At 43.8% G+C, this 14109-nt stretch overlaps 4 protein-coding genes across 4 annotated transcripts; all 4 read right to left on the bottom strand.

Annotated features, from left to right (window-relative positions):
- Positions 1-5223: 5223 nt before the first annotated feature.
- DFL_000712 (uncharacterized protein) lies at positions 5224-6131 on the bottom strand (the record flags this gene model as incomplete). The annotated part of the gene is made up of 2 exons (XM_067636653.1): positions 5224-6018; positions 6087-6131. The coding sequence occupies 2 exons, from the start codon at positions 6129-6131 to the stop codon at positions 5224-5226; spliced, it is 840 nt and encodes a 279-aa protein (XP_067495261.1).
- A 2177-nt stretch (positions 6132-8308) lies between these two features.
- On the bottom strand, positions 8309-10107 carry DFL_000711 (uncharacterized protein; the record flags this gene model as incomplete). Its single annotated transcript, XM_067636642.1, has 2 exons — positions 8309-9824; positions 9932-10107. The coding sequence occupies 2 exons, from the start codon at positions 10105-10107 to the stop codon at positions 8309-8311; spliced, it is 1692 nt and encodes a 563-aa protein (XP_067495260.1).
- Positions 10108-10861: 754 nt separating this feature from the next.
- DFL_000710 (uncharacterized protein) lies at positions 10862-11368 on the bottom strand (the record flags this gene model as incomplete). The annotated part of the gene is made up of 2 exons (XM_067636629.1): positions 10862-11275; positions 11339-11368. 2 exons carry the CDS (start codon positions 11366-11368, stop codon positions 10862-10864), a joined length of 444 nt encoding a protein of 147 aa, XP_067495259.1.
- Positions 11369-12209: 841 nt separating this feature from the next.
- On the bottom strand, positions 12210-13694 carry DFL_000709 (uncharacterized protein; the record flags this gene model as incomplete). Its single annotated transcript, XM_067636617.1, has 2 exons — positions 12210-13579; positions 13643-13694. The coding sequence occupies 2 exons, from the start codon at positions 13692-13694 to the stop codon at positions 12210-12212; spliced, it is 1422 nt and encodes a 473-aa protein (XP_067495258.1).
- Between the last annotated feature and the right edge of the window lie 415 nt (positions 13695-14109).

The following is a 14109-nucleotide window of genomic DNA, read 5'->3' as shown; positions in this document are numbered from 1 at the left end:
GGAGACAGTCGATGGTTGTGGAATAGTGGATGTGACAACCGATGGTGATATGCAAAGGAGAGTCAACACAAACCCTCACCGTAGCTTGTTGCATTTTTAGTAGCTGCCCTTATTATCGTGCTTGGTGATTGTTTGTCGATTAAACCCAACTGAGGTCTCGAGACGATAACTAAGAGAGGTTGTATTCTCATAACGAGAACCCAGTCCTTCCGAACTCCTTAACAATTAAGATCATCAGAATCCCTCAAATCGAGACTATATTTTCCCAGAACGGAAGCTTTTTGTAGATATGGGCACTGAAAAAAACATTTCTGTTACTTAAACAAGATAAAATCCGGAAAGGTTTGTCTTGATATCTACAGAAAAATGAAATTCAGATGCTCCGCCAGCAACATGAGAACGAACTGGACTTCAAAGCCTCAATAGATGTTCTTTTCTTTCCCTCATCTTCATCATGCAATGTGCCCATGCCCCAGTAGCCAATGAAAAGCGAGGACGGTTTGGCACAACGCGCATTTTTGGGTTTTGATAAAGGCTTCATGATCTTCATCAAAACAGTACGGCAAGGATTAAGGTTCCCGCTTTGTGAACAAGGGTTTCCTTCCTCTCAACGTTATAATTGGTAGCATCCAAAGTTACCGGGTTTGGCAGGGTCCGGTGGCCAAGTTAACTGATATCCAGAGGTGAGCTAGGCTCCTCTGCCCAGAAGAAACGTTTGCCTATAACATCTGTAATAAGACTTGTTTGATGCATGATATCGGTTGATGACTACCGACATGACCACACCACGATTTCGAATATTTTGGCCGCGATACTGGCTAGTGTATGATATTCATGCATGGCATGTTATCTAGCATGTTATAATATATCGGGACTAAGATATAACATATCCCGAGCCTAGGATCAAGACGGATGCAGATATCCCGATGTTGGGCGAAACATAACAAAATTCTAACAACTTTACAACTTTACAACTTTACTACATACCTCGCTGTAGCAACAGGCATATGCTAGTCTAACCATTTTATAACCAAATGTTTTTTCTGTGAAAGAGTTCAACAGCATTATACATTATCTTACCTATACACTTGTTGGTTTGAGATTCACCGGAGAATTAGGAAGATAAAACCTACCCTGCCAATGTAATCTGACACCCTACCGAAGAATTCTACATTTCTCTGAGAACCTAGATGACACAGACATTAAAAATAATCACAAGTCATGTCATCACTGCCCCCAGGATGTTGTATCCTGCATGCCACCTTCGTAATAACAGGTTTCCTCGTGCTCGAGTTGGTGTCTGTTGCCGATGCATGAACCTGGTGGGTCAACGAGGCGAGATCCCAACTTCGTGCGAAGAGCTCGGGGCCTTTAACAGAACCTGGTCTTCTTCGGGTATATCCAAGTGTTATATGCCTCCGCAGGCTAGATCTGAGAATATCTTGTAGGTAGTAACATACGATGCCTTAGTCAATTGATGGCGCTTAAAGTCACCGATGCGAGCGGGATTTGATAGGAACTTGAATTGTTCTAAAAATATATTGTCCACCGTCGATTCGGTAGTGCTATACCAGAAATATTAATTCGCCCGAAGGGCAAAAAACCTTTGTTTTCATTCTGATATTTGCGTCCGAGGACTGTTTCTGAGAATCTTGAAGTTATATCTAAAACTCTACTAGATTAACTTGGGGTTGGTGGCACGTGAACCAACAGCGGAGAGAAACGTCCCAATTTCGTCAAAAACTTGCTTTAGCAATCTCCGAAAATGTTGCCGCAATCCTGTTCGCTAGTTATAGGCGACAGGTGTCCTCGAAATCCAGGTTTAACGGCGACGTAATTTGATATGATGGGATCTCGATCGGTATTGTATCAATGGACTTGCGTATAAAAGAGCTTATGGTAGCGGTTCGGAAAGCGGCTTTTCTCACCATCACAGTCGTTGCCGGTCAAGCTTAAGGCCTACCCAGTAGGTAACTGTCAGGTAGAAATGGAAAACATTCTAATGTTGTTCAGGTGGCCCTCCTTGCCCATCTCTACAAAACGTTGCCTAATCAAGAGTCATTTCAGTTGAATGATGGTGGCGCTGTGATCTTCAGCCACAGCAAAAAGATTAAATTCTTAAATGAGAATCTAGGGGATCTCGGGAACCTCGGGGGCGAAGAATTCGTTTCTTCATCTGAAGAGCCCGATGTTCAGCCCCGTGACAGCGGTGTCGGATCAAGTTTGAGTTCAAGCGTTACATTAAGTTTCAGCTGCGATGGTCACAAGGTCGGACTAGTCTGTGCCCTCTCGAAAGAGTTATTTGCATTGCGCGCACTCTTCGACAATAAACACGGGGACGAATGCCTAAAGGCTCTTCGCGGAGATAGCAACAACTATGCGCTGGGTCATATCTATCCGCATAACGTTGTTGCAACTTGTCTACCATCTGGTGAATATGGCACAGCTGCCACTGCTACAGTGTATACGCACATGAGAAGGAGCCTCCCACAACTAACAATCTGTCTATTAGTTGGGATCGGCGGCGGTGTTCCTTCTAAAACATGCGACTTGGCGACTTTGTCGTTAGCAATCCCTCGCATAGATACTCAGGAGTTATTCAGTACGATCTTGGTAAAAATATGGATGAAGGATCTGAAATAACAGAGTGCCTGCAGCGTCCTCCGCAGTTCGTAAGGACGGCAATAAGCAAACATACCACCGCAACCACTTAAGCCATATCTTAAGGCTATCGCAAAAAAGAATAAGCAGTATAAAACACCCTGGTAAAGAACAGGATCCTCTTTTCGCGACAGCTTGCCCACATAGTACAAAGAATATGGCGCGCCCAGAATGCTCTTGTTCAAATATCGAAAGTCAAAGCTATCAACATCCAACAGTACACTACGGCCTGATTGCTTCCGGAAACCAAGTTACGAAGAACGCACAAGTAAGAGACTATTTAAGTCAGGAACACAACGTCCTTTGCTTTGAAATGGAAGCAGCTGTTCTCATCAATGCTGGCAATTGCCTTGTTATTCGAGGGATTTGTGATTATTCTGATTCTGAGGAAAACGACGTATGACAGTAGTATGCAGCAGCCGTAGCCACAGCCTATGCGAAACTACTCATTTCGAAACGACAATCCCTAGTTAATGATTATGGAATGCTTCAGGTTGTTTCAATGGGAGCCTATCCGAGAAAGCTCAAGCCCTCTTCCGAAATTTCTAGTCTAGCTCCTTCGCAGAGGCTACAAACTAAAAAGAGCTCTTCGTAGATCTTCAAACTTAAAAGGCAGTCGTGACCACTTCGTGGAGGTTGGTGCGCGAGACCAGGACAAGTCAAGATTTATATCGAGATTATATCAAAACTGGTCTTGGACGGCGTGATAACTATTTGCAATCCTCCACTGTCCTCAGGCTGACTAGATCTCTCCTATAAATATTCCTTTTGCGCTTACCTAGTAGCATGTATCGATAGAGGACATATTAGCAGAACTGATGTTGCCCCGTATTTGTGCCATGTTGGCGAAATACATCAGAATACTCCGGCGTTGATTGCTAGATGTGGTATGAAGAAAATTATATCTTGGTATATCAATTGATGTATGTGGCAAAAGCAGCTGAATCGCCAGTTAATAATATGTTAAAAGACGCCATAGGTGAGGTCGACATATAATTAGATTGGTCAAGTAGTACACCTCGGCACTGAGACTATAACCTCTTTAATGCGGTTCCTTAAAAATATTTCCTCTGAAAGTCTGGTGGCCTCGAGGAGTTGCTCTTAGATTTTCATGACAGTTTCCATCTCTTATTATGAAGATTAAATCTTTGATGGCTAGAGAAGTAATTTCAGATAAGGACTTAAGTTCGATCAGGAAAATTCTTGAAGATCTTAAGAAACGCCGATTGCGTACAGCACAGTAGCCGGGGATGTCCTAGAATAAATCTTGACCCTAGGATCCTCAGATTTCCGCAACTTTCACATTTCTCTAAAAATGGACGCAGGGATTTAGCACCCTAAGTTAAAGTTCAAGCACATGGAATAACAATGTACGGGGCATATTGTGTAGTCTCAAGACTACATATTGTGCTACTTCCTAGAAATTCGGCACACAACCAGTACTAACATGCAACGCCCGAAAGCATCTAGCTGCATATCCTCGAATTCAGCTAGAAAGTGATGGATACCCCCGAAAATTATGTGAAAGGTATTAAAAAGAGCTTGTCGGTTTTTGTATTCCTGAAACTAAATCTTGGTTCAAGATTCTTCGCGCTCAAAGGAGGTATATTTAAGGACTTCGAAGTATCATTACATCTATGCATTCACTTCTCAAAGAAAACTTACATAAACTCTCCCGCATGAATAAGGAAGAAATCTTCAATTGGCTAACTTATAGGTCTACAGCATTAGCAGGACAAAATAGAGCCGTGGTGGGCCGGCTCATCGCGAAACTCTCATGGAAGGAAAGATATCAGAACAGCCCCGGCTGTCCTATTCTAACACCATAGCACATACATACTAATGACATTCAATTTCGGTGTAAAGACTTTAAAAATTAGGCCTCTTCTCATATAACGGTATCCTGACACCAATTGCATCCAAGGCATGTGTCCTAACAGTACTCTTGTCGCTTTTCCTTCAACCTTCCACCGATCTGAATATTCTGTCAGCAAACGATGCAGAGTATGCTTTACCTTACCGAAGTTATTAAAATTCTCCTAAATTGGATCACCAAATTACTCATAGACACAAAAAAAGGCCGCCCGCATGCGTGCTGTGGCATGATATCGATTCCCGGGCCTTCAACTCACCGAGCCCCATTTTTGTGGCTGGGTACCTCTAATCTGAAGGATAAAGACCTAGATACATTCGACTCATTCCAAAGATACCGCCAGGCCATATGTAAGAAAACGGGTATTTGGTCCAACAGTCTGGAACCGTGGGGTATTGGAACTTGTGTAGAGGCAACTCCGCTTTCGACGATGCCCATTGATCGAGGTGGTAAAATCCTTTCTCTTTGTTTGGCCTCGAAAGATGGAAATAAGTCGCTAAGGGCTTGCAAGACCTGCCAAGCCACGTTTTTAAACTATTTCACAATTCCCGGCGTAAGAGTTATAGATTTAGCAGACAATAATGATGACCTTAAGATGACATGAGGTGTATTAGATAGCTTGGGCCGGAATCGCAGCCTTTATCAGGTCGGAATATATACATCTATAGCCAAATAGTTAAAAGTTAATATCATACCTCAATTTCATTACTTCTCCCCTCCCTCCGCACTACAACGTTATCCTCCAAGCTTGGGGTCCGGAAGACAGAGGTAGAAGACGGCATGTTATGTTCCATAACAGCGTTGCCTCTCCGACTTTGATCTTGTTCCATATCCATCATCTGCGACCCTTCTTGCCTCTTCCTTTTAAGCCATCTTTCTACCCACGGCTTCAAGTTAAACCACCCACCACAAGCCATAACACCGATCCACAAGACTAACTCACTCCCATAAATCACCATGCCAAGCACGTCTGTGTGTTTTTCAAAGAATATCGACACCAGACTCGTCAAGTCTCCAAGGGCATCAATAAAGACGAACAAGAAACTTATCCCCCTAACAGTCTTGTGGGTATAAATATCCCAATAGTGTCTCAGAACTCCCAAAGAAAGAAAAACGGCCGAAAGGACTGCCATAAGCGTTAACGGCCACTGAAGCCCGTCGCGTTTAGGAATTCGAAGCGCGAATATCAATCCAGCTTCGAGACCACCAAGGACCATCCCAATAGCTGAAGTCACAAACACACACTTTTGTAAACTCCATTTTGAAGAATAATAATGGCATTGTGCCCATGTAAGCAGACTCAAGAACGTGAGTATCTGAGGCTGGATTTGAAGCGCAATGTTGAAACCGCTCACGATGTTGTAAATGCCAAGTGGAACCCCTGCAAAGGCCCAGAGAAGCATCATAGAAGGTTGGAGACCGACAGTGTGGTGACGACGATAGTTTATCACTATCTGAGGGATAAGCTGGATTGACCAGCAAACCTGTGATGAAAAGCTATATGTTTAGGGCATGGTTGGGATATGAATGTAGCGCAATGGCTTCAACTCACAGCTCCGGCGGTTCCGAGGACGTTGGCGGCAACGGGGTTATCCATAGTTAATGAGGGAGTTAGGTGATCGACGGGATGATCCCATTGCGATCGGTTCTTTAAGACGCAGCCGCTATTCAGTTTTTTAAATGTATCAAAGAGCGCGGGTAGAAAAGTCAAAGCTAGTGCCGGACCCAGCCGGGGCAGGACAAGCCCGCAAGCCGAGGTCCACCCACAACAGCTTGCAACGCACAAGCACCGAAACCCGCAGGTGCGAAAGAAATTGAAAATTGCAATCATAGCTACGGTCAAGGAAGCTATTTGTATACATGTTGAGGAGAATTGGAGGGCTCATAAATTAGAAAACATGACGAGTTAATTAGATTGTTTTAGTTTGCCGGCGAGAAGTACTTTAAATTTGCTACTAACGTTAACAACCATATATATAGATGAGCATTGGATTGCCAAAACCTTAGGTGCCTTCTTCCTCCTCTTGAGGATTAACCATTCCAGCATTCTGAGTGAGTCGATGTAATTCGTGAGAGATAGATCGCGGAGTCCCGTCGTGGTTTTCTCCGGCCCAATCCCAATGATCAAAGTCTACAATGTACAACTGTCCCGAATCTTTATCCCATAGTAAATTCTCTGCAAGAACCTCTGACAGTTCTATATCTTTGCCCGAAATTCTCTTAGCGACTTCTTTAAGGCCGCCCACCCCAGACCGGGTTCTTAGAGTTGAAGTCCGAAAATTCGGTCCTGAATCTGCCCCATGGAATTTTACACCTGGGCAAGCAGGTTTTATTATAACTGTTCTTCCAGGAACCGTTCCTTTACTGCTAAGCGTGCACCCGAATGCAAGGAACTTAGGTGTGCAGGCGGAATCTTTCATGAGCTCCAGTGCCTAGAGATCCGGTTTGTAACTGATCACGATCATTAATGACCAGCTCGTCTCGTCCAAGAATATGAAAAATTATCTGTACTAACTATTTGATGTGCCTGGGCGGGAATATTTTTCAAAACCGTGGCTTTCGGTTCTGACCCATCGGCGACGGGCTCTCCTTCGAAGACTGTTTCGGTAAGATAGTGATCCAAATTAACGACGAATTGACCAACCCTTTTCTCTTCGGTGCCGTTAAAAAAAAAATGGCGCAGACAGGTAACTTCTGGGCAGACCCCTCGTTTTCAGTAGACATCATGACAATGCCAGGATGATGTGAGATTAGTACAGTGACTAGGGTAGCAGCAACTATGTTATATGAAGCGTCTACGTATCGGCAGCTGTATAGTGCTTGTTTGTCATTGATCCCCAAAAGTTTATTTCTCACCTAAAATTACATAAGAGACGTGAAAATTTAAGTTGAAGGGTCAAGCCTATTACCATGCGAGTATCCTCTCTGGTGTAGAGTTGCCCGGTCTAGGTAACAGGTATTAAGTACTTACCTACCTACTAAGGCACCTGCAATAACGGCCGGAGTAACGTCGTGCAAAATACTCTGTATTGTCTACGTGATCTTGAGACATAGAGCAACTATCCTGTAACTAATGTGAGGTAGTGATATGGTCTCTAGGAGACTACCAGCTATCTAGCTGGCCCATCAGCTATACATAGGTAAATAGGTGGTATAGAGCGGTGGGCGGTAAGCCCGCCTATAAACCGGAGGGAACACAAGTGTCTATTGAAGAAAGGCCTAAATAACAAGAACTCGCGCTTGTGGATAAAACATAGAATACTGTAAACTGGTGAATGTTCGTCTGTGTGTGTATATTTATATGTCGTGTGTAAGTAAGATGTCCCCTGACAGGGCCCAGCATAGCAGACTACAATTTATAGACAAAACGAATGGGTGTGCCGTCGCCAAGCTGTGTTGAACAATAAAAAATACAACAAGTCAAGTCCACCACTCCTATACCACCTTCACCACACTAAGTACCTAGATTTAAAACACCCCGAGGTTATCAACTTAACTCACACCGATATCTTAACAGTCGAACCAATTTCAATGTGATTCTCATACTGGAATATAAAAGACACCCGGCTTGCTCTGTAGACCGAGTTGATATATTCAAGCAAATCAAGGACATGACAATAGCCCAAATCAACTGACACACAGTTGAGGAGCCTGGCGACGAGACAAACTGACATATGGTACATTAAAATAACATATAATTGCTAACCTAGGTCTAACAAATTTATATGCCGATCCACTCATCGCATGCAGCCCATCAATATCGCAACGAAGCTGCTAATCAAAGCTCGTTGATGTTACGATATCAGGGAAAAAATACCCTAAAGGTTCTGAAACCGTTTCAAACACAGCATCAGGGCTATGAAAATTGTCAACCTCGAGCTCATCCTCAAACCTCGCATACTCATCTACTAAAACTACTCCATTTCGTTGTGCTCGTTTCACAAAGTCTCTCAACTCCGATTCTACTAAAACAGTTAGAGAATCAGTGCTTCCCAAACCCAGTGAGGATTCTAGTACGGCAGCTTGCCAATGACCATAGGCTGCTTGCCAGTTACCCTTATTCCTCTCAACATATGACATAACTCTATGACATCGAACACTGATATCTGCTTGGTGGAAGGTTGATGTCAGCTGTTCGGACAACAACATCGCCTGTATAATCAAACTCTCAACTTGTACTAGATCTCCCCTGGAACGGTAGCATAATGCCAGCTCTATGCAAACATTACATTTTTTGTAAAGAAGCTCTTGGGTAAGCTCCTCTTCATCTTCGGTTACCCTGCCCTGGAGCTCGGTGATTGCTTTAGAAACTGGTAGTTTCCGAAACACGGATCGTGTAAGTGCTTTTTGGATTGATTTCGTCTCCACATGCTCAGGGCCTAACTTTCGACTAAACCGTTCCGACACTTTGTTCATAAGTCTTTCGACTACCTCAAGACGGCTCCAGTTATCTAGAGATAAAAGTGAGAGGAAGACATCATAAAGCTTCGGGTCGCTATGCTTATAGAGTGTAGCAAGCCGCTGTAGAAGGATCTGTAGAACATCCACTCGTGGCTCCAGACGTAGATTCAATAGCATCTCCAAGAGCTCGGGCAGGAACCGTCGGTTATGACTATGAACTAGCCTGTCCAGACTAGCAAACCCCTCCTGGAAATATGTAAATGCAATCATATTATCGTCGAAAAGATAGTCCCAGCCTTTCCACATCCCGTTGGTGAAATCATTAAGCGCATCTGAGGTCAAATCGGCGAGTCCAGGGTTGAGGTCCTCAAGAACAAATAACATATCGCAGTAATAGTCAGTGTTCCAGATCGCGGCCTCAAGCATCTGAGACTCATGAGGCCCTCGGATTACTTGGCTGATATGTTCTCTCGAGGCTGTGGATACAAAAACATCACAAGCCTCTTGGAACAATCGTCGCTCTGTTGCATTGGCGGAAAGCTCAGAAGTCCGATCAATTTCTTCGGTATCGTCTGAGCTTTCCGATTGCCGACTCGAAGCTTCGGGGCTAGGTGAAGATGGTCTTGATGGTCCTGGCGTGTGTATTTGAATAACGGATGTAGGTTGCTTGACAACAGTCGAAGCCCAGGCCCGCGGGTTTCGGATGCCTTTCCGTCGTAAGTAGCGCTGAATCTCTCCTTGGGTAACTTTCTTATCACCGATTGTAAAAACGGTTTTCTTATTGAGCTTTTCACGGTCGGCTGTAATACGAACTGCTTCTGCAATGTCAGGCTCTTTATGGTATGTTGTTATTTTCCAGTCCCGCATTCGCTTTTTAAGCATGGGAAGCCTAGGTTGTAGATCAAGTTAGCATGCTGCAGCTGCACGAGTTCCCCGTTACATAATCATGCAGTTTTCTTCGACTAGAAATTCGAAATCATATAACAAATAACATACGTAGGCCTAAAATCCGGAAACTGTTTTTCAAGTTCCTTTAAAATTTGTTCTTGTTCTTTCCCCTCATCTTTCAGTTTCGCAATAATATGCCTCTTCTCTTCCCATTCCTTAGGAGAATATAGTCTTCGGGGAGTAGTTTCCGGGGCACTATTGTCCCTTCGAACTCGCGAAGCCATCGACACTTGTGTTGTGAAACAATGCGGGGTGCGTTCAGCTAGCTAGATCAGCGGCAGCAATTATAACGTGGCTTATAAGCCGGGCTCAGATGGATAGGATAGGAAGGAGGATGATGTCGGAGAGTCTATTTTAGTCGATGCATGGTTGGCGTTTTCGGCCAGCGTCCATATTTCCAGTTTATAATCGATTCCCGAGACCTCTTCGTGGTTGTGGGAAGGGACGCTGATGGGTCGATGCCCTGTCAAAATCCAATTTGGCGAAGTCTTTCAGCCTCGCTGCACCGTTCGGCTCTCAGACTAGGATCAAGATCTTATCAGAAGGCTGAGGGAAAACATTCACAAAGCCTCGAGAATTGAACGGCGATTGCACTTGCTAGAATGCTGACGTACGACGTAGGTATATTTGGAGAGTTATATTCGCCGATTGTACAATTTGCAGCCTTTAATATAATATACATTCGAAGGAACTGACAAAAAGGTCGGTGTACCTCTGCTATTCGAATTCCATTTGCCCCTCTAATTCGAAGGATTTCCCATCATGCAAATACAAGCAATAGCGCTATATCAATCTCTTATCACAATTTATCAACCTAAGCCACAGATACTCCTAGAAAATCGCAAAAACAATTAAATATACTACCAGAGGATTCCCTAGATATCCCGAATGATCCGCCCTGAATCCCCAAACCCGAACGCCTCGAACCCATGCAAAAATTTAAGGAAATTCTGGAAGACTATTTACTCTATCAAAAAATCAGAGTCGGGCAAGTCCTCTAGAGATTTCTGATAAAAGACCGCAAGTCGCGCCTGCGTCGCTTTCAACTTCCCTTCCATATGTGTCAAATTTCTGACTAAGAATCTGAGAGTGATTTTTAAAATCTAGGTGGACGTTGGGCCTCTTTGAGAGTTTCCGAACTTCTCCGATGTTGTGGAAAAAGCCATCGGCCGTTGTTTCTGAGTACCATCTTGCTAGAGGGTCGGATCGAGGATTTTCGTAAGAAATCGAAGGGATTGGTTCGGAATTATAGTCGCTCAGTTTGGTTTCAAGTTGCTCTAATCTTTTTGACCATGTTCTTTCAATTGCGACTAGGTCAATATTCTCGTGGCTTTCGTCGTCAAGCTCAATTTCGCGTGTCAATCCTTGAGATATCTTGGCGCCACTGTGGCGCTAATATTTCATGTCAGAGTGTGGCAAACGGGCATTCCGTGCATGGATCAGGCAGAAACTCACCTTACTGTTTTGAATAGTTTCGTCAATCATTCTGGGGTTCTATGCGGGGTTCTTTCTTTGGAGAGCTACAAATTTTATCTGCATTCGTCTGGTCATCGGCTCCAGATAAATTTTGAAGTTTTATCCAACAGATTGGTTTTTGGTGCTGGCTTTAGAGTAATTCTATGAAACTACGATATACGATATAACTCTCCAATGTGCAGAAGATGGTATCTACCACGCTTTTTATACTTTAAAGTGTTCATAACATCCCTAAATTAAGTTAAAAATATATAATTACTATCTTGATCCTATAGTCAGGATATGATGCAGTAAATGACAATTAATCACATCGACCACGCAGCGCACGCAGGGCGTGTGAGAGATGGATCGCGAAACAGAGATAGCAAAACTATAGCCATCGGATCGATGTGGGGTGTTTCGGCGAGCCTCATCTTTTCTCGCTAGCATGTGCTGCAACTTTCCGCCCTTACTTCGGTGCGATAATGCTAAAAAGTTTCATTATTATAACATGGATACCAATGTATCTTGCATCGATGACACTCAGGTTACATTTGTATCCCTGTCAGCTCTCAGCCTTGGCTTATCAACAGACTTCAGGCCGACTTCCAGCTCGCGACTATGGTTTAGAAAGTCACTTGAGGAAGTCGCACTAAATTCTCAGACTTAGGCGATTTGATCCTTCGAAAAAGAATTAAATTGTTGAGTCAGCGAAAATAGAAAGTTCAAGAACTCTTTACTCCTTTTTGTCAAGATTCCGAAAAGGTTTTTAAAGATATTTTCATGAAAATACGCAATGCCATATCGAACTCCGATAAGCCTGTTGAACTCCAAACCCATAGTGCGACATTCACACCACCGACTCACAAACTCATTCACTAGAAGCTATTTGCCTCATCAAATCCCCTACCCCGCCCATAACCCCCCCTATTTCTTCCTGCGAAACAACTCCTTCCTGCCAATTAAAAACAATATTCATATCGCCGCCCTGTACTGTTACAATACAGATTTGAAAGGCCGCACCATTCGCATGACATGACTGTGAAAAAAACATGTCATCTAGTATAACACCTCCTGTGTTGCGTCCCGTTGATACCGCTCCAAAAACTCCTAGATTCGTAAGCCCAAAACTGTTATCGCGTGGCTGGCCAACCCGCGATTTGACCGCAGCACTATAGTCGTTTACACCCATGAGACTCATAATTTCAACATCCTTACCACTATTTGCTATGACACCATTTATCTGCGCTGTGTTTTGCTGAGAAACTCTCCATAAACCGTCAAGTTCGTCCGCCGCGTTCTGATAGCGAAATTCTGTTTGGTGAAACTCAGTGGTATACGTGCTTATCCACAATCCCATGACTGAATCATCAATCCCAAACGTTGGATCAAAAAACCTGCGGAGAGAAACCGCTACGGCCGTACGGATACGGTCGTAAGGGACTCGGTCGAGTAGAGTTTTTGCCACAATAGCTTGGAGAAGTGCTGTCATCGTTGTACCATGCCTTCGACACTGGGCAATAATTCTTTGTACGGAATTTGCCGATACCCTGATGTGTCCTAGCTCCGTAAGGATCGGACTTCGGTCGTTGTAAAATTTTCCTGCCCATTTTAAACCTTGGAGCGGACTTGTTGCTGCAGGAGTAAATGAATTTGGAAGCATGTGCTCCATGGATGTGAAGAGTGGTTTTGTTGACGACGGTACGTGAGTAAAGTCGAGTGAAGTGGTGGTCGGTCGGTTACTCTTGCAGTCTATATCATCTTCGAAAAGTTGAAATGCCTCGAGAAGACTTCGGTGAACGGCTAGACCACTTCTACCGTCCCCTATCACATGGTGCCACATGAAAGCGATCCTAAAGGAGTCGCTAGACTCGCGCAGTGCAATAGCCCTCCATGATGGTGTTGTCGAAGTATTTTCGAATCCCCTGTTGTTTTCGCTGGTACTTAACGCTATCAGCTTGGTATCCACCTCCTCTCCCTCGATATCTTTTAGATTCTTAAAAGTAACAAGCTGTTTGAGGTCGACTGTTGAGAGACGCTGGAAGTACGGAGTTCCATCTTCATCCCGAGCTACTATCGTCGACAATTCCGGATGTTTTTGGATGGCACAGCTAAAACCGCGAAAAATCGACTGAGGCCATGAATCTAATATCTTAGTCGAATTGGAGTAGCGAGCAATGATTGAAACATTGTTGTGATAACCAAGGTCGTGGAGGGATACCCGGAATCTTTCATAGAAACCTATCAAATTTTTTTTAACACACACAAAAAAAGGTAAGAGAAAGATTTAAATACGAGCCATACCCAGCTTTCGCTCTCGCTTCGGCATATCGGGCGACCCTTCTTTTAAATGCATTTTTGGTCCTTACTCCGATCTATAAGATTGATTTTCGTTTTTGATAGCGCTCTCTTAAGCTGGACTAGTGTTCCCACAAATGTGAAACTAGGGATTCTCTTGACGATATATAGCTACCTACGCCCACCGGCTTGCCGCCAGAAACAATGTACGGACAATTACAACCGGCATTTAGGTGTGGCACGGAATGCAACCTCCCAGGTGATAAAGCCCATAGATTGGAAATGAAGGCCATCTCAGTGTTAAGTTAATCAGCTGTTGTCAATAGTCTTTACGTAAACTCGTCATAAAAAAGCTAGTGCGGTAACCTTAGACCAAAGTGTTTGAAGGCCTCCAACATTGCAACCAGGTCAATGCACAAACCGTTTGAAAAGTAGTAAGATATGTCGTCATAACCATCTATATAGAATGCAAA

The sequence above is a fragment of the Arthrobotrys flagrans genome, assembly GCF_004000055.1.
Source record: "Arthrobotrys flagrans strain CBS H-5679 chromosome Unknown unitig_15, whole genome shotgun sequence".
Classification (NCBI taxonomy): Eukaryota; Fungi; Ascomycota; class Orbiliomycetes; order Orbiliales; family Orbiliaceae; genus Arthrobotrys; species Arthrobotrys flagrans.
The sequence above is the reverse complement of the archived record's forward strand: the minus strand, read 5'-3'. Positions and strand labels throughout refer to the sequence as shown.